The sequence below is a fragment of the Mus caroli genome, unplaced genomic scaffold (assembly GCF_978045245.1).
Source record: "Mus caroli unplaced genomic scaffold, Mus_caroli_1 scaffold_14, whole genome shotgun sequence".
NCBI lineage: Eukaryota > Metazoa > Chordata > Mammalia > Rodentia > Muridae > Mus > Mus caroli.
Window position 1 is genome coordinate 57244674 of NW_028227269.1, and position 23589 is coordinate 57268262.

The following is a 23589-nucleotide window of genomic DNA, read 5'->3' on the forward strand; positions in this document are numbered from 1 at the left end:
TAAAAGGTGGGATGTGGCCGCTCGAGGCCGTGCGTAGTGTTAAGGTTAAAATACCTGACTGGGGCATTGCTAGCAACGAAGAAAAAAAAAAAATTGTTAACCACCAGATGTAGCTTTCGCGTCTACCGTTTGCTTGAACGATTGTTTTTGTTTTCTAGTATAGTATATAGAAAAAGCTCTTGCAAGTTTTTTTTCCTGACATTGTATCCGTGTCCAAAGAGGAGAAAGAACGAAGCACGAGTTAACAATTATTTGAAGTATTCGCTAGAAAATAGATACTCGGATTCTCCTAATTTGGGGTTTTCGTCTGTGTGTTGTCAAGAGCCAATGAGAAGGCTCAGCTCAGGGACCTCACTTGCCTAGAACTCATAAGGCAGAAAAAGAAACTTTACTCCCAGAAGTTGTATTCTGACCTCCTCACCGACCCACATGCAATCGCAAAATAGTAATTTAAAAATTTTTAGCCAAGTATCTCACTCGGCTAGTGGTGATGATTCATGCCTGTAATCTCAATAGTCAAAGAAAAAAAAAAAAAAAAAGGCAGCCCAGTTTACGTTACACTACAAACTGTAGACCCTTCTAAGCCACAGAAGAGACAGTCTCAAAAACCTAAAAATTATCCTCGTGTGATACTTGGTACTCCAGAAGCTGAGGCCAGAGAATCGGATCACTACAAGTTTGAGGCTCCTTGAGCTACCTAATGAGTTCCAGAACAACCTCAACTAAACATTAAGATGCTATCCGAAAAAGTGAAAAACAAAACAAAAAGTTCTGCATTCATCCACTCTGTTCCCCGCGAAGTCAGAAAGACACCACCCTAAAGGGTTGTAAGATTTAGACGAATGTAATGTGTTTACAAATGGTTAAAGACTTTAGAACTCTAAAAATGGCGATTATAGCGATATTGTTCATTAATTTTAAAACTATTAAAGATTAGAAAGTTCATCCTCAGTCCCTGCCGCCTACCCAAGCTTTAGAAGAGAGAAACTGGGATTAGACAGAGCGACCTAGAAACTCTTCGGGAACCACTTCTGTCAGGAATTATTCTCGCGCGCTACATTCCACCACCGGAGCCATAAGCTTGATGCAACCAGCGGGTTTCCTGTGCAGCTCCGCCTCCTTGCGCCTTTAGCCGGTGGACTCGGCGGAGGTCGCTTAGGCGCCTGCGCCGTGCCTATTTTGGGCGCAGGCGCCGATCCAGACTGGCGGGAACGAGAACCATGGCGTGGGTTCCAGCCGAGTCTGCGGTGGAAGAGTTGATGCCACGGTTGTTACCTGTGGAGCCCTGTGACTTGACGGAAGGTTTCGACCCCTCGGTCCCCCCCAGGACGCCTCAGGAGTATCTGAGGAGGGTGCAGTGAGTGATTTCGCCCCGTGCGAGTGGGCTGGTTGTCGTGCCCCTGTGTACAGCCCTGGTGCCGCGCCTGACCCTTGGTGTGCAACAGTCCCCGCTCTGTTTGCGTTCCTATCTTTCGGGAGGTCCAGGAAATTTAAGAATTTATTACACCCTACGGTTGGCAGATATCTTTTGAACTTGATTGCACGTTAAGACGTGTGTTCTTAAATTTCTTTGCTTTTCATCTAGGTGTCAGGCGTTTCGTTTTTTCATTGGGAGCTTGCACTTTATTTCCCATTACATAATGAAGTAAAACACATCTCTGTATTCTACAAAGCGAAATAATAAGTATCATGTATGTATTACTTAATTGTAGGATCGAAGCAGCCCAGTGTCCAGATGTTGTGGTAGCCCAGATTGACCCAAAGAAGTTGAAAAGGAAGCAAAGTGTGAACATTTCTGTGAGTTTAACCAACCACCTGGGAATGTTTTAACAACACACACGTACACAACACGAACACTTTTCCTATCATATCAAAAATATCAGTTATGATGTGTATAAGATTAGATTGCTCCTTATAAAGTTAGACACCACTTGAAAGCTAACACAGGAGCGTTTTGGTCTGGAGGCCAGCCTGCATTGAGACCCTCTGAAAAATGTGTGTGTCATTTAAAAGATTACTTCCCCCGCCCCAAAAAAGTACTTCAGTTGTTTACTAATACTGACCTTTATAAATAATTAAGGATCTTTTTTCTGGATATACCTTTATAGTTATTTTTCAGGCTGGTGCACTGTATACTTTTTCAATTTGACCTGGTATCATTTTCTCAGAATAGAAACACAGCTGTCTTAGCACCTTTCTGTCCATACTTTTTATTCATTTGCTTACCAGCACACTGTTTATTAAGCAGTTAGGTTGTGCTGGGCATTAAGAGCACAACAGAGGATCATAAAGAAAAGGTCCCTAAAGACCAGGCCTGTTGGTAAGCATGCTTGTAATCCTAGCACTTGGAAGTAGACACAAAAGGGTCAAGAAGTCCAGATCATTCTCAACTACATTCTCAACTACTACATATTCCAGGCTACCCTGGAATATATAAGACTCTCATCTCAGAAACAAAGGAGAAAACTTCCCTATGCTTGGACAGTACCGGTCTCCTGAAGGGCATAAAGAATAGCCAAATAATTACATCATCTGGTCATTGCATGAAGAAAATAAACAGCACTCAGTAGTCAAAACTATAGAGCTAGAGAGATGGCTCAGTGGTTAAGAGCCCTGGGAGTACTTCCAGAGGATGCAGGTTCAATTCTGAGCAGATAGTGGCTCACCACCATCTCTAGCTCTAGTTCCAAGGGATCTGATGCTCTCTTTACACCTTTTCAGGTACCAGGTGTGAATATGATACATAGACATGCATGCAGACAAAACACTCATACACATAAAGTAAATAAAACTTTTTAGTTAAAAAAAAATCTCAGCCATTTATGGTAGTACATGGTTTTAATACCAGCACAAATGAATCAGAGGCTAGCCCAGTCTACATATTGATTTACAGGACATCCAAGACCACATAAGGAGACTCTATCAGGAAAAAAACAAAACAAAACTTGGAAGTAGGAGGGTGTTTCCTCTGGGAAGATTATATTAAACCTGAGGTCAGGTTTTTCTGTTTTTCAAGGCTTTTGACAATTTATGTTTGAAGTAATTCCTTTAATGTTTATAATTAGGGTATTTTAATTCATGCACTATAACCTTACATGTTTTCACTAGATGCACATGATTTCATGTATACTTGGTCTTTTTTCAAATTTACCCCACTGAGTTTTGTTAGAAGGTGATACCTGATTATTTGGGGTTTTTTAAAACATTTTTAGACTTGTTTCTGTTTTTTGTTGTTTATTTTATGTATGAGTGCTCTGCTGCATGTAAACCTGAATGCCAGAAAAGGATATCAGACCCCATTACAGATGGTTGTGAGCCACTACATGGTTGCTGGGAATTGAACTCAGGACTCTGGAAGAGCAGCCAGTGCTCTTAATGGCTGAGCCATCTCTCCAGCTTGACACCTGATCATTTGTTAACTGTGTGCTATTTTGGAAAATAAAAGTAAGACTTGGCATGTTGAGTATTTAACCACCTTGTTTGACAACTCTGGGGTTTCAATCATCACCATGCCAATCCCCACCTGTATTAGTTAGGGTTTTATTGCTGTGAACAGACACCATGACCAAGGCAAGTCTTATAAAAACAACATTTAATTGGGGCTGGCTTACAGGTTCAGAGGTTCAGTCCATTATTATCAAGGTAGGAGCATGGCAGTATCCAGGCAGGCATGGCACAGGCAGAGCTGAGAGTTCTACGTCTTCATCTAAAGCCTGCTAGTGGAAGACTGACTTCCAGGCAACTAGGGTGAGGATCTTAAGCCCACACCCACAGTGACACGCCTACTCCAACCAGGTCACACCTATTCCAACAAGGCCACACCTCCAAATGGTGCCACTCCCTGGTCCAAGAATATACAAACCATCACACCACCCGTCAACAAAGTAAAGGAAATCAAGTAGACCTTTTCTTTTCTTTCTTTTTTTTTAAAGACTTATATATTTATTATATGTAAGTACATCATAGCTGTCTTCAGACATTCCAGAAGAGGGTGTCAGATCTCATTACAGATGGTTGTGAGCCACCATGTGGTTTCTGAGATTTGAACTCAGGACCTTCAGAAGAGCAGTCGGTGCTCTTTACCCATGAGCCATCTCTCCAGCCCCCGAGTAGACCTTTTCAAGTCTTTAAGTTATTGGGTATATTTTGACCTTCCCAAATTCTTTATTTAGGGTATATCTCTTTTTTGTTGTTGTTGTTTTTCTTCACTGTTCTAGAATCATCAGCCAGCTGGTGGTGGCACACACCTTTAGTCCCAGCATTTGAGAGACAGAGGCAGGTGAATCTCTTTGAGTTTGAGGCCAGCCTCAACTAGTGATCTGAAGGAGTTCCAGGCATCCAAGGCTACACAAAGAGACCCTGGGGGTGGGGGGAAGTTATATTCTTAGTTCATAGAATTTAGATTTCATAGGAACTTTTTAGTATTTTTTAGTAAGATGCCAAAGGGTCTGTTTTATTAACTGGTACATAGATTGTAAAGTGAGCTGCCTGCTTTTCTGCTCTGATAAAATGTACCTTTATTTTCTTATATAATCTTCTCATTCACTGAAACATTTTTACTCTAATTCTGCAGAGATATAAGATTCTAGTTACAACACTAACATTGACTCTAACATGTGTGGACTGATTTCCAGCTTTCCGGATGCCAGCCTGCGCCTGAAGGTTATTCTCCAACACTTCAGTGGCAGCAACAACAAGTGGCACATTTTTCAACTGTTCGACAGGCAAGTGTCCCTTTTAATGAAATTAACCTCCTTCGGGTGTATTTCTGTTCTAAGACTAAATGGAAAAATTACAAATACACAAGTATTTATGAGTGAGTTACCAAATTGTTCTAATCCTTAAATATATTAGTATGTATTTTCTGTGAATGTTTAAAATTTTATACAAAAACTTTTTTGTTTTTCATTCTTTGAAGAGCATTTATTTTTCTTCCTTTAGAGTGTACACAAGCATAGAAATCACTGGAAATCACAACAGTTGGACAGTAATGTGGCAATGGTAAGTGAGTTTCTTGGCTTAAATTGTCTAGTTTATACCTGTGTGAAATAATCCATAGTCTAGTCTTTAAAGAGTTAATTGGTTATTCCTATTATTTTTATTTTCCATCATATGCCATTTATGTAAGTTTATCAGTTTGCTATAGTAATAGTTTGAACCAGTTCATATTTTTTTGCTTCTCTTTTTTTTGAGAGTATCACTATATCACCCCAGCTGGTATGGAACTCATTCTGTAGACCAGGCTAACTCAGACACAGGGATCTGTCTGCTTCTGCCTCTGGAGTGCAGGGATTAAAGGCATGTTCCCAGGCCTGGCCCATGACTGTTTTAATTAGCCTTATCTTGAGAGATTTACAGTAGATGTTGTTGAGGGTCAAAACAGAGTATTAATGTTTTTCAGTTGTAGTAAAATAAGTAAATAAGGCTGAGAAGTTGGAAAGTGTTCTTAGGTATTACTGCCTTGTAATAGTTATTCTTTTTTTTTTTGGTTTTTCGAGACAGGGTTTCTCTGTGTAGCTCTGGCTGTCCTGGCACTCACTTTGTAGACCAGGCTGGCCTCGAACTCAGAAATCCACCTGCCTCTGCCTCCCGAGTGCTGGGATTAAAGGCGTGCGCCACCACGCCCGGCTGTAATAGTTATTCTTTATATGCACACAAAAGTGAATGATAGAGAGGCCAGCTGATTGGATTAGACTTCACTCATGCCTCCAGCGGCAGTCACAGCCTACAGTTCTGGCAGTGAGAGCTGCAGCATAGGGATTTAAAGGGCAGCATACACAGTCATGTCCTTAACTAGTACCGCGTCTTTGTGTTGGGACAGTCGGGATGTGTGAAACCTTCACTTTTTTTTTTTTTTTTTTTTTTTTTTTTAAGAAAATGAGCCAAAAATTTTAGTTGTTTATTTCTTGCATTTGAAGGATCCTTCAGTGATTTCTTTGGCTTCATGGTTTTTTACTTTTTCTTTCAGCCAAAATCTGAAGATGAAGAAGGCTGGAAAAAATTTTGTCTGGGTGAAAGGTTATGTGCTGAAGGGGCCACTGGACCGTCTACAGAGGAAAGCCCTGGGATCGATTATGTACAAGTAGGTGGTGGCATAGGTAAACACACCAAGTGACACAGAGGGCAGACATCTGTTAGGGGACTGGAACGATCAGTCCACAGCCTCTGCCAGATTCAGACCGCAACCTGCTTGTGTGTACCTCATGACCTGAGAGTCACTTGCTCTTTCACAGGCTGTGAAAGACAAAGCTGAGTCCCAGCACTTGTGAGGCAGAGGCAGGTAGATCTCTGTGTGTTTGAGGATAACCTGGACTACACAGAGAAATCCTATCTCAAAAAAAAAAAGAAAAAGTCTGACCAAGATGTTGTGTGACTGGCAAAGATCAGGACTGTCCAATTCTGTGTAGGAGATGCTTGCCAGGCTCTCAGTTAGGTCATGGCTGGTTGACTTAGTGTCAGTCAAGTTTGTAAAATAATGTACCAGGCTCCTATCTCTTTAGTGTTAGTTATATAATAATCTTATAAATTAAAAGATATTCTATTAGTAAAGGGGGTTTTTGTTTGTTTTATTTAGGGACAGGGTCTCCTTGCCTGGATGGCCTTGCCACCCCTTCTTCCCCGCAGAGTCATCTGGGTAGCTTGTCTTGTTATCTTGTCTTCCTAGGATTCAGGGCTTGGGGCTTTGTTTGTTCTGATTGAGGTATTTTGTGAAGCAGGATTAGGAATTAATAAAAACATTTTCATATGAATTCAAAGCACAGAAGCTAGTGGAGAAAGAGGTACTCAGAATACACACCCTAGAACATCAGTGTGGACTTCTCAAGAGTCACTTTAGGGTTTTGGTGTTTTGCTTTGATTTTAAAATTATTGGGCCTGGATTAAATATTAAGTAGTCAGAAACAAAGAAAAACATATAATTAGAAAGCTTTTTTTAAAAAAGATTTATTTATCACTATACATAAGTACACTGTAGCTAGAGGGCGTCAGATCTCATCATGAGTGGCTGTGAGCCACCATGTGGTTGCTGGGATTTGAACTCAGGACCTTCGGAAGAGCAGTCAGCGCTCTAACTCACTGAAACATCTCGCCAGCCCTAGAAAACCCTTGTTTTTGTTTTGTTTTGTGGTTTTGTTTGTTTGTTTTTTGTCTTCTTGTCAGATAGGGACTCACTGTGTAACCCTGGCTGGCCTGGAACTCCTGTGTAGACCAGGCTGGCCTCAAACTCACAGAGATCCTCCTCCTTCTGTTTTCTGAGTGCTGGGAGTCATACCTGGCCCAATTAGGAAATTTTTAGAGTAATTAATACATATCCTTCACATGAAATCTTGAGTGCATTTTAGTTTTTTGTGACTCTGTGGAAGACATTGAGACAGTTCTAGCCAGGCTGGCCTATAAGTCACTGTGACCTAACTTCAAATCCTCATGATACCACACCCAAACCATGTGCATAGCTACTATAATCATACATTTTGTGGCTAACTCCTTGTTCTTCACAGTTGACCTGCATATAAGTTTGAAGGTATCCCCATCACACCCTTTGTAAGTGCCAGCAGACGGCTCAGTGCCTTCAAGCCTGACAACTTGAGTTCAATCACCAGAACCCACATGGTAGAAAAAGTCCATGGAGAAAGTCAACTCCTGAAGATAGTCCTTCCATGTACACACACAGTCACAGAGATACATGAAATTTTAAAAAATCACTCAGTGATCCTCCTGCCCAAGTCTCACAAGTACTGAGTGCTAAGATTACAAATGTGTACCACCATGCCTGGGTAAGAATATGATTTTAATAAATAAAATTTTTAAAGTATGAATTTTTTTTTTTTTTTTTTTTTGGTTTTTCGAGACAGGGTTTCTCTGTGTAGCCCTGGCTGTCCTGGCACTCACTTTGTAGACCAGGCTGGCCTCGAACTCAGAAATCCGCCTGCCTCTGCCTCCCAAGTGCTGGGATTAAAGGCGTGCGCCACCACGCCCGGCTATGAAATTTTTTAAAATGCTACTTAAAAACATTAGCTTTCTTTCATTTAAAGCAGTTTTATATATTCTACAATAGCAAGCCAAGTCAGTAACAGTTTATAAGAGAGTGAGTGAGGAGGCAAGCGCACATGCTTTGTGCCTACAGAGGCTACACGGGGGCATTAGATCCCAGGAGCTGCTGTCTCAGGTGATTTCAGAGCCACCTGTATGAGTGCTGGGAACTGAACTTGGGTTAGCAAATAGCCTTCACTGCTGAGCCATCTCTCCAGCCACTCTTCCTCTTATTTGTTTATGTTCCCCACAGTACTAAGACTTAAGCCCAGTGTCTAACACATACTCACCAAGTGCTCTATCAGAGCTAGATCCCTAGCCCGTGGGTTTTTCCTGTCTTTTATTTGGCAAGAAACTTACCAGTTTGCACAGAAGTAAATGAAGCCCCTCTTGTATTGTCATTTAGTAAATATCTTTTTTTTTTTTTTTCAGGTTGGTTTTCCTCCCTTACTTAGTATTGTAAGCAGAATGAATCAGGTAATTATCATCAAATAATACATGCAGTCTTTTGCTCACAGTGCATATGAAAGGGTTTGAATCTACTTACCCAGTGTTTACAGCCTTATCCTAGGCCTGCAATGATTCGGATTACATTTTAGTGTAGGAAATTAATGTTAATAGCTGTGTTTTATAGCTGAGGAAACAGAATTTCATCATGTAACAACTAAGTCTTCATTTGTGTACATTCCAATTATAAGAGCTAAGTCTGCATCCAAAGCTTACTAAGTAAGGCCAAGACACAATTCAAGTCGTAAAGGGCCTGCCTCGGCATGTAGTCTGTGAAAACTGATAACTTATTGGACCAAACAGGGAAAACAAATGGGATTTCATTCTTCAGTCTTTGAGGAATAGAGACTTTTTAATGGGCAGCAGTGAAGCCAGTTAGTGCATGTCTTTAATCCCAGCACTCAGAGGCAGTGGCAGGTATGTCTCTGCGTTTGAGGCCAGCCTGATCTACATATCAAGCTCCAGCGCAGGGAGGTCTCTGTCTCAGAAAGGAAAGATGTACTTATAGTTAAGGTCTCTTATTTGAGTTTTGTATTAACATTTAAGGAAGGACATATTCTGAAGCATTGATAATTTCATTTCTATAATTTTCAAACATCCTTCTCTAGCCAAGTTTGTTTCTCCTGAGCTTTGGTTTTAAGTTAATCTGAATTGGTAAGTAAACTGAAGGGCCTTTGTAGGAGCATTTGAAATGTCTCAGTAGTTACAAACTACTTTTTTTTTTTTTTTTTTTTTTTTTGGTTTTTCGAGACAGGGTTTCTCTGTGTAGTCCTGGCTGTCCTGGCACTCACTTTGTAGACCAGGCTGGCCTCGAACTCAGAAATCCGCCTGCCTCTGCCTCCGGAGTGCTGGGATTAAAGGCGTGCGCCACCACGCCCGGCACAAACTACTTTTTAAGCCTAAGATTTAAAGCCTAAGTTTTATACTTCAGAGTATTAAAATATTTCTCTTAAAGGATTTTATAGCCATGTATGCAGACTCATGCCTGTAATAGTAGCACTCCAGAGGCAAAGGCAGGAGGATGGCCACAAGTTCAAGGCCAGTCTGCTCCATATTGTGAATTCGGGCAGACCAGGGATACAAAGTGAGACAGTGTCTCAAGAAACAAGATAAAAAGCCAGTTGCTATGTATAAGCCATCTAATGAAATTACTACTTACTCATGGTGTCAAGAACAAAGACATTTTAACCCTCAGAGCTGCTTTTTAACCACAGTTAATGGAACTCATGTTGAACTTCTCAGTATTTTACCTCTAATGTCACTGTTTCCTGCCCACCCCCCCTCCCTCCCTCCTTTCCTCCTTCCACCCCACCCCCCATCCTTGTCTCTTTTTAAAGGCAACCATTACTAGTGTCTTGGAATATCTAAGTAATTGGTTTGGAGAAAGAGACTTTACTCCAGAATTGGTAAGATTGCACCTTTTTCTTTTCATTATATAGGCAAAATTACATTTACTTATGTGAGGTGTGACTGCAGGTTTTTTTTGTTTTTGTTTTTGCAGGGTTTTTTTTTTTTAAGATTTATTTATTATTATATCTAAGTACACTGTAGCTGTCTTCTGACGCACCAGAAGAGGGCTTCAGATCTCATTACAGATGGTTGTGAGCCACCATGTGGATTGCCGGAATTTGAATTCAGGACCTCTGGAAGTGCAGTCGGTGCTCTTAACCACTGAGCCCCGTGACTGCAGTTTTTATACTTGTGGGTGTGGGTGTGGGTGGGTGGGTGGGTGAGCGCGTATGCACATATAAGTATTCATGTGTTCTGCATATAAAATCCAAATCTTGTATATAAATGTATGAATCAGGGTTCTCTAGAGTCACAGAACTTATGGGTAGTCTCTGTATAGTAAGGGAATTTGTTGATGACTTACAGTCTGCAGTCCAACTCACAACAATGGTCAGCAGCAGCTGTGAATGGAAGTCCAAGGATCTAGCAGTTGCTCAGTCCCACATGGCAAACAGTCAAAGAAGGGAGAGAGCCTTCCTTCTTCCAATGTCCTTATGTAGTTCTCCAGCAGAAGGTGTAGCCCAGATTAAAAGTGTGTGCCACCACACCATTAATCCCAGATGACCTTGAACTCAGAAACTTGTATTTCCCAGCCTCCATATTAGGATCTATTGTGAGCCTTCCAATTCTGGATTGTAGTTCATTCTAGATATAGTCAAGTTGACAACCAGGAATAGCCACTACAATAAGTAAGGACCTTATACCAGAAGATAAATCAATATATTCTCCTCCTTGAGAAAGCCATAGAGACTGGGAATGTCATGACATCTACCTGTAAATTGCAGTTCTTGAGAAGTGGACACAGGAGTGTGAGTGCAGCCTTAGCTTCATAGTGAATTGCAGCTCATCCTAGGCTGCAGAAGATCTTGTCTCAAAAGTAGAAACAAGCTGGGCAGTGGTGGCGCACGCCTTTAGTCCCAGCACAGGTAGATTCCTGAGTTCAAGGCCAGCCTGGTCTACAGAGTGAGTTCCATGACAGTCAGGGCTACACAGAGAAACCCTGTCTTGGAAAGCCAAAAAAAAAAAATTAGAAACAAGGTGCAAACAGTAGTAGCAAGCACTGCATTACATGCATTATTCTACAACCACTTTATACAACTCTTCACTAACTAAGAATTTATAAGCTCTCAGCCCCCTTTTACAGGTAATAAGGTAGCTGAGTTAGTAGATTGTTTATAGTCACAGAGTCTGTCAGAGGCAGACTGTATAACTTCACTTGGGTTTTTTCATCCACTTTTTAAAAATGGAGTTGGAGTTTATTAAAGATAATTTAATACAAAATCTAAGCACGGACATTAAAGGAAAAACTTTCTAAAGAAAATTAAGGCACACCAGGAACCTGGGTGTGGTCTTCTCTGAGAGCCACTCGTTCACATCCTCAGTCAGGTGTAGCACGTAAACCTGCAACCCTAGAACTGGGTAGGCAAAGGCCGGCAAATCACTTGTGAGTTCAAGGCCAGCCTGGGCTACATAGCAAGCCTGAGTGAGGCCAGCTAGGACTACGAAGAAGGCCCTAACTTAGTAAAAACAAGTTTTAATATTTTTTCATGAGATGATACACATTAAAATCAATGCTACTGATTTTGCCCTAGGGTCAGACCGGTCTTTCACATAGTTTTAATCATCTTATATATTGTAACATCCTGAACACCAAACATTTCAAAAATCAGAAATTTTAGCTAGCTGACAAAGACAAGAAATGTTTCTTTCTATTTTCTTAATATTCTTAACATTTTTTTAAAGATTTATTTATTATATATATATAAGTACACTGTAGCTGTCTTCAGACACACCAGAAGAGAGAGTCAGATCTCATTTCGGGTGGTTGTGAGCCACCATGTGGTTGCTGGGATTTGAACTCTGGACCTTCGGAAGAGCAGTCGGGTGCTCTTACCCACTGAGCCATCTCACCAGCCCTATTCTTAACATTTTTATGTACAAACTATTACTACTTTTATATTTTATAATTGAAATAGCATTCAAGAGTATTCCTACAGATAGCACCAGAATATTGTGAGTTTTTTTCAATGTTTATTTATTTATTTTTAATGTGCCTGCATATATGTCTGTGAAGGTGTTGGATCCCTCTGGAACTGGAGTTATAGTGTAGGACCCCAAATCTAGGGACCCCCACTCTAGTCCAGGGACAGGAAGCACCCACGAACACAAGAATTCTCTCTTGTTGCAAGATGCACGAGGCTTTATTGGCAGAGCTCTGGGTCGACACGTACCTCACACAGGAGGCAGGGGAGTAGACAACAAGGCTCGGGAGTTAGGGGTTTTTAAAGAAGCAAAGGGTTAGGAATACAAAGAATTTTGACAAAGGCATGGGATTGATTCATTAACAGAAAGATTACATGTCAGCAAAAGGGGCATCAGAGCTTTGTTCCGGTGGGCTTGGGGCTTATCTTTTTACCCGGCGCCAAGGGGTAATAGAAGGGAGGTTCCGGCCAGATGGTGTGGACTAGATAAGATGACCCTGCCTGTCTTCGGATTGAGGGGAGATTCCGGCCAAATGGTGTTAGCTTAGATAATGTAGCCCCATTTGTCCTTGAATACCTTTTCATCTTTACGGCCAAGATGTTCTTAGGAATGCCTTAACAACAGCCCTGCCCTGGCATGCCTGGGGGCTATTCTGCTTTGTTCTCAGTCCCAGATCAGGGCTGTGGAATCCTAAACAAGTTACAATATTCCATCTTCCTTCATTAGCTAGGTGCAAGCTGCCATGTGGGTGCTAGGAACTGATCTCTGGTCCTCAAAAGAGCAACCAGTGTCTTAATGACTGAGCCGTCTCTCCAGCCCCCAGGTTGTGGGCTTTTTTTTTTAAGGAAGGGGTGGGGTGTTCACTTCAGCTCAGGCCCAGGGTCCTCATTCCCATGCTGCCTGGCTCCATTGTTCCTGGCTACACAGAGCGTCATGAAGGAAGGGAGAAGCAGGTGCTTTACAGTGACCTGTACCCTCAGCCCTCGGTTACTATTGCATTTCAAGACACAGTCTCAGTAAATTGGCCAGGCTGGCCTTGAACTTGTAGTCCTCCTGTCTCAACCTCCCAAGTATCTAGCACTACACGTCCACCAAACCTAACAATTAAGAGTTTTGCTTATATACCTTTAGCTTTATAAATCTTTAATCGTAGCACTCTAGAGTCAGAGACAAACATCTCTGAGCTGAAGACTAGCCAGAGATACATGAGACTCTGTCTCAAAAAAACTCAGAACGTTTTTGCTTATAATAGAGAACCTCAGGACAAGGCATGATGTGCACCCCTTCACTCCTACCATTCACGAGGCAGAGCAATAGATTTCTGTGAGTTCCAGGCCAGCCAGGGCTATGCAGTAAGACCCTGTCTCAAAAAGGTGTGGGAGGGGGACTAGAGAGATGGCTCAAAGAGTAAAAGCACTAGCAGTTCTTCCAGAGGTCCTGAGTTCAATTCCCAGCAACCACATGATGGCTCACAACCATGTGTAATGGGGTCCGATGCCTTCTAGCCTGCAGGCATACATCCAGGCAGAATGCTATATACCAAATAAGGGAAGCGAGGACCTCAATTGTAGTACAAATATAGAAATAAGTTCATTGGGAATCAGGAACTATTTTGAAGTATGTAATGGCCTAGGTCTGTGGTTAGAAAACAAAAGTATTCACCTCTCTAGACACTCCCTTGATTCATTTGTAGCATGTAAGCAGGTAACACCATCGAGCATGTAGAAAAACACAATAAATGGGTTCTTCATTGTTTGTCTATTAATCACTTCTTAAATTTTTTCTTAGGGAAGATGGTTTTATGCTTTGTTGGCTTGTCTTGAAAAACCTTTATTACCTGAGGCTCATTCACTAATCCGACAGCTTGCAAGAAGATGTTCTGAAGTGAGGCTCCTGGTGGTGAGTTAAACTGTACTAGTTCAGAGTCCGTCTACTATGGTAGAAAAGAAGATATATGAGATTTAAAAATGTGGAATGTTATTAGTTGGGATTAAAGAGTCTACAGAAACAAAAAACTCAAATAGAGTATATAAAATAACAAAACCAGATGTGGTGGCACATGACTGTAATTCCAGCATCTAAGAGATGGAAAGGGGAGTATTGCAGTTCAAGTCCAAACTGGGCTATAGAAGAAAAGACCTTCTCTAAAAAAGCAGGGGGAAGGCCAAACATGATGGTGTGCACCTTTAATCCCAGCACATGGAAGGCAGAGGCCTCTCTGTGAGGCCAACCAAGGCTACATAGTAAGAACCTTATCTCAAGAAAATAATATGGGGCAGGGGGTACAATGAAGTTTTTTTCTCTCCAGTAAAGGAAGTCTGAAGGTCCAGGCGAGATCTAACATGACTAGATCCCAGTCATTGGTTCTGATGTTATGACTTCATCCTTCTCATAGTTTATTTTGTGTTGCTGTAGCAAAATACCTGAAGCTGCTGTTTATGAGCACAGAGGAATTGAATCAGGACCTTGAGTATGCTAGGAAAATCCTCTACCCAGTTTACAAAGAAATTGATTTTAGTTGAGTTTTGAGAGTTCAAAATACAAGCTCAAAGGCCCTGTCTGGTCTACCTTACATTTATATCATTCTTTTAGGGAGGATCATCTACCAGGAGTAAGCTAAGAGCAGTTCCTGGCTGATGTTCAAGAGCGGAAGTGTCAAACTAACTCTATTTAAACCCTTTGTTGTAGTTCCCATAAAACTACAACCCTTGTAGCCTTATAGCCCGGCGTGGTGGCGCACTTTAATCCCAGCACTTGGGAGGCAGAGGCAGGTGAATTTCTGAGTTTGAGGCCAGCCTGGTCTACAGAGTGAGTTCCAGGACAGCCAGGGCTGCACAGAGAAACCCTATCTCGAAAAAACCAAAAAAGAAAACAGCATTATAACTCCTTCTGAACAGCATCATTCATTCTTTAAATAATGATCTTAGGCTGGTGATTTGAGTTTGATCCCTACAAACACACACACACACATACTAAATAGAAACGTAATTAAATAAAGAGATTATAGCTGGGGCTGTAGCATTGTTAATCACAGTGCTCACCTAGTATGCGCAAAGCTCAAGGTTCTAAACACAGTACTGCATATTTCAAGTGTGGGACCGAAAGCCTGTCAGCACTGAGGAAGCAGAGGCAGAGGACCAAGGACAGCCTGGTGACTGCTTAGGAATTATTCAAGAATGAGTGAGTGAGTGAGTGTGTGTGTGTGTGTGTGTGTGTGTGTGTAGAACAAAAAATAAGAAAAAGGGAGTCATGATTTTTTTGTTTGTTTGTTTTGTTCTGGCCTCAAACTCAGAAGAGAGTCATGATTTTGAGAAAGCTAGATTGGAAAGAGGAAATTTGGGACCAGGGAAAGTGATCTATTTATATTTTAATTTTATAAATGAAAGATGGGCCAGGTGTAGTGGCACATGCCTTTAATCCCAACAGTCAGGAGGTAAAGCAGGCAGATCTGTGAATATTAGGACAGTTAAGTCTACATAGAGAGTTCCAGGCCAGTCTGTGAGACCTTGTCTCAAAATTAGATAGATAGATAGATAGATAGATAGATAGATAGATAGATAGATAGATTAGATAGATTAGATAGATAGATAGATAGATAGATAGATAGATAGATAGATATCCTAATGTTTTCAGGGAATTCTTAAGTTTTCTTCTGTTCATTTTGGGGATAAGGCTGATCCACTTGCCTCTGCCTCCCCAATCTCTGGTACCTAAGGCATGAATGAGTCAAACACCACCTTCTTGGTGGCTTATCTTGATGTAGTTATCTAATAATAGCTTCACATTTTTTTTATCTTAAAAGAATTTTTATTATGAAAATATTTATGAGCCAGGTGTGGTGGTGCACGCCTTTAATCCCAGTACTCGGGAGGCTGAGGCAGGTGGATTTCTGAGTTCGAGGCCAGCCTGGTCTACAAAGGACAGCCAGAGCTATACAGAGAAACCCTGTCTCGAAAAACCAAAAAAAAAAAACTAGCCTTTTTCTGTTTTTCAGGGCAGTAAAGATGACGAAAGAGTCCCAGCTTTGAATCTGCTGATCTGCTTAGTTAGCAGGTGAGTTAAGAAATTTAACTTCATGATTTTCCTTGTTATCAGTAGTAGGCAGAACATGTTTAATGCTGTATTAATTGTCATTTGCTGTGTATTTTTATCTAGTATGTTTGATTACATTTCCTTTTGTCTTTTAATCTGTACTGGATGGAACCTGTACCTGTCAGGCAGGGAGTCTACCAACCAAGCTCTATCTCATTCCTTCTATCAAAGTTCCTGCTGAATTGATTTGAAAATACAGCCTGTATCTAAGCAAAGGCACACATTGATTTTAGGTCTCTTCCTGGACATGCTTTGCTCATTGATCAGCAGTTTGTTTGGGGTTTGGTTTGGTTTTGTCTTGCTAACACCTCTCTAAAGCTTCATATCAACTAAATACCCTCAAGTTATCCTTCCCTCCACCAAACAAGATGCTTTTTGAAAATACACACATAGGAAACATCTAGTTCTTGATCTATAATCCCTATGTTTAATTTTCCTGATGCTTTCTTCCAAGCATTTTTCTTAGTGTGTCATAATAGGAACTCATTTAATCCTGTACCACCACCCAGTTTAGAGATGAGAAAACTGGCAGAAAGATGCAAAGTGCCTTTGCTACTTCCTGAACATCACAGAGCTAGCTAGTGTATGGCAGAGACAGGACCCAAACCTAGCTTTACAGAAGAACTCCGCATCCCCCGCTCCCTTTCGTATGTGTGTGAGTGTTTCCCTGTTGGGTAGATGTGCTGTGCTTTAGTCTTTGCTGAGTCATTGTGCACTTTTGCTGCTGCAAGCAGTGCTGTCCTTGATAAGTGTGCATACACTGAATTCTTTTTCTTACTAGGTATTTTGATCAACGCGATTTAGCTGATGAGCCATCTTGATGGAGCTTACCTCTTAGGGATGGAAGATGATTCTGTGGAAGGAGCCTAAGTCTGAGAAGCACAGTTCCAACCTGAGGACAGATTACATCACTTCTTCAAGTTATGTGAAGGGTTTCATCTTAATCTGCAGCTCACGTTGATAGTCAAAATATAGACTTGATTGGTTTAAGTGTCTGAAATGTCTGTGGAAAAGCCCACCTGGTACCTGATGAGCAATTGAAACAGTTTTCTCTATTTGGGGGGGGGGGGGGGGAGGTGGGGGGATGGAGACAGGGTTTCTCTGTAGCCCTGGCTGTCCTGGAACTTACTTTGTTGACCAGGCTGGCCTCAAACTCAGAAATCTGCCTGCCTCTGCCTCCCAAGTGCTGGGATTAAAGGCGTGCGCCACCACCACCGGGCTGGAACAGTTTTCTTAAGTTGCATGCATTGAAAAGAGGTCAAGTGTGACTTACTACTTAAGCAGCTTGTATAAAAACTGATGGCATTTTATACAGGCCCCTGGGGCTGCTTCATTAGGTTTTTTACAAGTATACATATATATTTATGTTGAAATGTATTTTGGCTATGGAATTTTTTTTTGACTCTTGAACAAAATAAAAGACACTGGATGTCTTTAGAGTTGAAGTTCATACAGATGAAATGGCAAATCTGTTCATAGTCAACAAGTCTAATCCAGTGTTCATGCTTAAACTCAATAGTTTTAGTTTAATTTCACCACCAAAACTTCTAACAAATCATTTTCAATAATGTTGTAATAAGCAGTACATGGTAGTGCACACACAGCATCTTGGGGTTCTAAGCCATTTTGGGATACATAATTAGACTCTACCTCAAAAAACCAAGGACTGGAGGTGGAACAGCAGTCAGGAGAACTCGCTGCTCTTGAGAGGACTTGGGCTCAATCTGAACACCTATATAGCAATTGACAACCGTCTGAGACATCAGTTCCAGAGGATCTGACACCTTCTGTCTTCCTGATGTCAGGCATGCACATGGTATACATAAAGACAAAACACTTCTGTACAGCGAAGTGAAATCTTCAAATTAACATCTAAAAACAACTGCCTTAAAGCCTCATGGTTTTGCTGATTTCTTTGGAAGAGGAGGATGTACTGGGGGCTGGTAAACTGTCAGTTACTGGGTGGCTTTTGTTATTTCCACAGCTGGTCGCTGAGCATGAAGTTGTATATGCTACTCACAGTAAAATTTCTGAATGGATACTATTTAAAAAGCAGTTTTGCTTATGCAAGTATAAGGAATAAAATAGGACCTTAGTGCAGTTCCAGCTCTACTGGCAAAGTAAAGGATTTTAGTGTTGCCAAGACAAGATGGTATTCTGTAGCCAGCGTTGCCTGCATCTCTGTAGCCCAAGATGGCCTCAAGCTTGAATGAATCCATGCCTCAGTTTCCCAAACACTATAACAACAGTCTCTGTTACCTGAGTTAGCTAGAGGATGTGAACACAACTGTAACCACAGGCTTTTCCACCCAAGCCCTAGGTGCCTCAGTTCTCAAATAACAACTCAGAGGCTATATTTGATTTAATAAATGCCTAGGCCATAAATAAACTAGGCTTGTTCCCACTAGATCATAGCTTATTTAATCTGTTTATACTAGTCAACATCTGCCGCATGGCTACTTTCCTCTCCTCGGTTTCATCTTCCTCCAAAGTACTGATGGTGGCAGAAATTCCTACCAGAGTTAGGTTAGTGTGTGTGTGTGTGTGTGTGCCAGATGTCCCACCTTCTGTGTGTGTGTGTGTGTGTGTGCCAGATGTCCCACCTTCTGTGTGTGTGTGTGTGTGTGTGTGTGCCAGATGTCCCACCTTCTGTGTGTGTGAGTGTGCGTGTGTGTGTGTGTGTGCGTGCCAGAAGTCCCACCTTCTGTGTGTGTGTGTGCCAGATGTCCCACCTTCTGTGTGTGTGTGTGTGTGCCAGATGTCCCACCTTCTGTGTGTGTGTGTGTGTGTGCGTGCCAGATGTCCCACCTTCTGTGTGTGTGTGTGTGTGCCAGATGTCCCACCTTCTGTGTGTGTGTGTGTGTGTGTGTGCCAGATGTCCCACCTTCTGTGTGTGTGTGTGTGTGTGTGTGTGCCAGATGTCCCACCTTCTGTGTGTGTGTGTGTGTGTGTGTGTGTGTGCCAGATGTCCCACCTTCTGTGTTGTGTGTGTGTGTGTGTGTGTGTGCCAGATGTCCCACCTTCTGTGTGTGTGTGTGTGTGTATGCCAGATGTCCCACCTTCTGTGTGTGTGTGTGTGTGTGTGTATGCCAGATGTCCCACCTTCTGTGTGTGTGTGTGTGTGTGTGCCACATGTCCCACCTTCTGTGTGTGTGTGTGTGTGTGTGTGTGTGCCAGATGTCCCACCTTCTGTGTGTGTGTGTGTGTGTGTGTGTGTGTGCCAGATGTCCCACCTTCTGTATGTATGTGTGTGTGTATGCCAGATGTCCCACCTTCTGTGTGTGTGTGTGTGTGCCAGATGTCCCACCTTCTGTGTGTGTGTGTGTGTGTGTGTGTGCCAGATGTCCCACCTTCTCTGTGTGTGTGTGTGTGTGTGTGTGTGTGCCAGATGTCCCACCTTCTGTGTGTGTGTGTGTGTGCCAGATGTCCCACCTTCTGTGTGTGTGTGTGTGTGTGCCAGATGTCCCACCTTCTGTGTGTGTGTGTGTGTGTATGCCAGATGTCCCACCTTCTGTGTGTGTGTGTGTGTGCCAGATGTCCCACCTTCTGTGTGTGTGTGTGTGTGTGTGCCAGATGTCCCACCTTCTCTGTGTGTGTGTGTGTGTGTGTGTGCCAGATGTCCCACCTTCTCTGTGTGTGTGTGTGTGCCAGATGTCCCACCTTCTGTGTGTGTGTGTGTGTGCCAGATGTCCCACCTTCTGTGTGTGTGTGTGTGTGTGTGTGCCAGATGTCCCACCTTCTGTGTGTGTGTGTGTGTGTGTGTGCCAGATGTCCCACCTTCTGTGTGTGTGTGTGTGTGTGCCAGATGTCCCACCTTCTGTATGTGTGTGTGTGTGCCAGATGTCCCACCTTCTGTGTGTGTGTGTGTGTGTGTGCCACATGTCCCACCTTCTGTGTGTGTGTGTGTGTGTGTGCCACATGTCCCACCTTCTGTATGTGTGTGTGTGTGCCAGATGTCCCACCTTCTGTGTGTGTGTGTGTGTGTGTGTGCCAGATGTCCCACCTTCTGTGTGTGTGTGTGTGTGTGTGTGCCAGATGTCCCACCTTCTGTGTGTGTGTGTGTGTGTGTGTGCCAGATGTCCCACCTTCTGTGTGTGTGTGTGTGTGTGTATGCCAGATGTCCCACCTTCTCTGTGTGTGTGTGTGTATGCCAGATGTCCCACCTTCTGTATGTGTGTGTGTGTGTGTGTGTGCCAGATGTCCCACCTTCTGTGTGTGTGTGTGTGTGTGTGCCAGATGTCCCACCTTCTGTGTGTGTGTGTGTGTGTGTGCCAGATGTCCCACCTTCTGTGTGTGTGTGTGTGTGCCAGATGTCCCACCTTCTGTGTGTGTGTGTGTGTGTGCCACATGTCCCACCTTCTGTATGTGTGTGTGTGTGTGCCAGATGTCCCACCTTCTGTGTGTGTGTGTGTGTGTGTGCCAGATGTCCCACCTTCTGTGTGTGTGTGTGCCAGATGTCCCACCTTCTGTGTGTGTGTGTGTGTGTGTGTGTGTGTGCCAGATGTCCCACCTTCTGTGTGTGTGTGTGTGTGTGCCAGATGTCCCACCTTCTGTGTGTGTGTGTGTGTGTGTGTGTGCCAGATGTCCCACCTTCTGTGTGTGTGTGTGTGTGTGTGTGTGTGCCAGATGTCCCACCTTCTGTGTGTGTGTGTGTGTGTGTGTGTGTGTGTGTGCCAGATGTCCCACCTTCTGTGTGTGTGTGTGTGTGTGTGTGTGTGTGCCACATGTCCCACCTTCTGTATGTGTGTGTGTGTGTGTGTGTGCCAGATGTCCCACCTTCTGTGTGTGTGTGTGTGTGCCAGATGTCCCACCTTCTGTGTGTGTGTGTGTGTGTGTGCCACATGTCCCACCTTCTGTATGTGTGTGTGTGTGTGTGTGTGCCAGATGTCCCACCTTCTGTGTGTGTGTGTGTGCCAGATGTCCCACCTTCTGTGTGTGTGTGTGTGTGTGCCAGATGTCCCACCTTCTGTGTGTGTGTGTGTGTGTGTGTGTGTGCCAGATGTCCCACCTTCTGTGTGTGTGTGTGTGTATGTGTGCCAGATGTCCCACCTTCTGTGTGTGTGTGTGTGTGCCAGATGTCCCACCTTCTGTGTGTGTGTGTGTGTGCCAGATGTCCCACCTTCTGTGTGTGTGTGTGTGTGTGTGTGCCAGATGTCCCACCTTCTGTGTGTGTGTGTGTGTGCCAGATGTCCCACCTTCTGTGTGTGTGTGTGTGTGTGTGTGCCAGATGTCCCACCTTCTGTGTGTGTGTGTGTGTGTGCCAGATGTCCCACCTTCTGTGTTGTGTGTGTGTGTGTGTGTGTGTGCCAGATGTCCCACCTTCTGTGTGTGTGTGTGTGTGTATGCCAGATGTCCCACCTTCTGTGTGTGTGTGTGTGTGTGTGTGTGTGTGCCAGATGTCCCACCTTCTGTATGTGTGTGTGTGTGCCAGATGTCCCACCTTCTGTATGTGTGTGTGTGTGTGCCAGATGTCCCACCTTCTGTGTGTGTGTGTGTGTGTGTGTGCCAGATGTCCCACCTTCTAATCCTGCCTCAGTTTATTGGCCATCAGATATTTTTTGACAGATGATACTTCACACAGTACATGAGAGATTATCCCTGCAAGAAGCCATTTCAATGAATTAATTTGGAGCTACCATATCTGGTTTACCTGGAGGATTTTGAACAGAAATGAGAAACCATTTATGTGTTTTAATTTGGTATGATAATGGACCAAATAAGGATATTTGGGTGTTAGAGATAAGTAGAAATAAACATTTAGAACCACATGGCCTTTGCACAATAACCTTGCCTCGGGACTCTAGAACTGTCCCTACTTACCACCCAGCTCCCAGCTTCTCAGAACAACAGAAATACACTTATTGTGGAGGTAATTAATAACCCAGTGCAGAGGTTTGAATAAGAATGGCCCCCTTGGGCTGGTGAGATGGCTCAGAGGGTAAGAGCAGTGACTGCTCTTCCAAAGATCCTGAGTTCAAATCCCAGCAATCACATGGTGGCTCACAACCATCTGTAATGAGATCTGACTCTCCTGGTGTGTCAGAAGACAGCTACAGTGTGTATATATATAATAAGGAAAGAAAAAAGAAAGGAAGGAAGAGAAAGAGAGAAGGAAAAAAAAGAAAAGAAAGAAAGGCTCCCTTGTTGGGCAGTGGTGGCACACGCCTTTGATCCCAGCACTTGAGAAGCAGAGGCAGGGGCTGGTGAGATGGTTCAGTGGGTAAGAGCACCCGACTGCTTTTCCGAAAGTCCGAAGTTCAAATCCTAGCAACCACATGGTGGCTCACAACCACCCATAATGAGATCTGACTCCCTCTTCTGGAGTGTCTGAAGACAGCTACAGTGTACTTACATGTAATAAATAAATAAATCTTTTTAAAAAAAAAAAGAGAGAAGCAGAGGCAGGCAGATTTCTGAGTTCAAGGCCAGCCTGGTCTACAGAGTTCCAGGACAGCCAGGGCTACACAGAGAAACCCTACTTCAAAAAACCTCAAAAACCAAAAAAACAAACAAACAAAAACAAAGAATGGCCTACTTCGGCCCATATGTTTGAATGCTTAAGGAATGACAGTACGAGGCTGGTGAGATGGCTCAGTGGATAAGAGCACCCGACTGCTCTTCCAAAGGTCCAGAGTTCAAATCCCAGCAACCACATGGTGGCTCACAACCATCCGTAACGAGATCTGGCGCTCTCTTCTGGAGTGTCTGAAGACAGCTACAGTGTACTTACATATAATAAATAAATTAAAAAAAAAAAAAAGGAATGACAGTAGGAGGTGTGACCTTGTTGGAGTGGCCTTATTGGAAGAAATATGTCAAAAGCCCAACCCAGTCCCATTATCTCTCTTCTTGCTGTCTGTGGATCCAGATTTAGGACTCTGCTCCTCCAGCACCATACCTGCCTGTGTCACCATGCTTGCCACCCTGATGGTAATGGACTAAACCTCTTTAGTAAGAGACTGCAAGTAATGGTTCTAGAGAGATGGCTCAGTGGTTAAGAGCACTGACGGCTCTTTCAGAGGTCCTGAGTTCAATTCCCAACACTCACATAGTGTCTCACAACCATCTGTAAAGGGATCTGATGCCCTCTTCTGATGTGTCAGGAGACAGCTTCAATGTACTCATATAAATAAAATAAATAAATCTTTTAAAAATAAATAAATAAATAAATAACTGCAAGCAAGCCCCAAATTTTCTTTATAAGAGTTACCTTGTTCATGGTGTCTCTTAACAAGCAACTGAAAACTGAGTAAGTCACCCACGAAACATAAAGGTTAAATGTCCAAAGCTTCAGAGAATTACTCTACAATTTATTTGTAACTTTAATGCCTGGAGCATTATATTAACTATTTATATGTATATGTACATACTGCAGAATTCTGTGCTCGCTCTCTCTCCCTCCCCACCCCGTGTGGGGTGTGTGTGTGTGTGTGTGTGTGTGTGTGTGCATGCATGCTCAGAGGTCAGACG

At 42.9% G+C, this 23589-nt stretch overlaps 1 protein-coding gene across 1 annotated transcript; it reads left to right on the forward strand.

The window, feature by feature from the left end:
• The first annotated feature begins 955 nt into the window (after window positions 1-955).
• Gemin2 (gem nuclear organelle associated protein 2) lies at window positions 956-17109 on the forward strand. The gene is made up of 10 exons (XM_021179152.3): window positions 956-1357; window positions 1713-1797; window positions 4635-4724; window positions 4942-5001; window positions 5969-6082; window positions 8461-8505; window positions 9873-9941; window positions 13816-13926; window positions 16022-16080; window positions 16901-17109. The coding sequence occupies exons 1-10, from the start codon at window positions 1221-1223 to the stop codon at window positions 16938-16940; spliced, it is 810 nt and encodes a 269-aa protein (XP_021034811.1). The 5' UTR covers window positions 956-1220; the 3' UTR covers window positions 16941-17109.
• Window positions 17110-23589: the final 6480 nt, after the last annotated feature.

Bases quoted from the DNA above. Each gene is read 5' to 3' on its own strand.
- Gemin2 (XM_021179152.3), top strand. From the start codon at position 1,221: ATGGCGTGGGTTCCAGCCGAGTCTGCGGTGGAAGAGTTGATGCCACGG. The intron at 6,083-8,460 runs GTAGGTGGTGGC...TTTTTTTTTCAG, and splicing joins CTGGGATCGATTATGTACAA to GTTGGTTTTCCTCCCTTACT. The intron at 13,927-16,021 runs GTGAGTTAAACT...TCTGTTTTTCAG, and splicing joins CTGAAGTGAGGCTCCTGGTG to GGCAGTAAAGATGACGAAAG.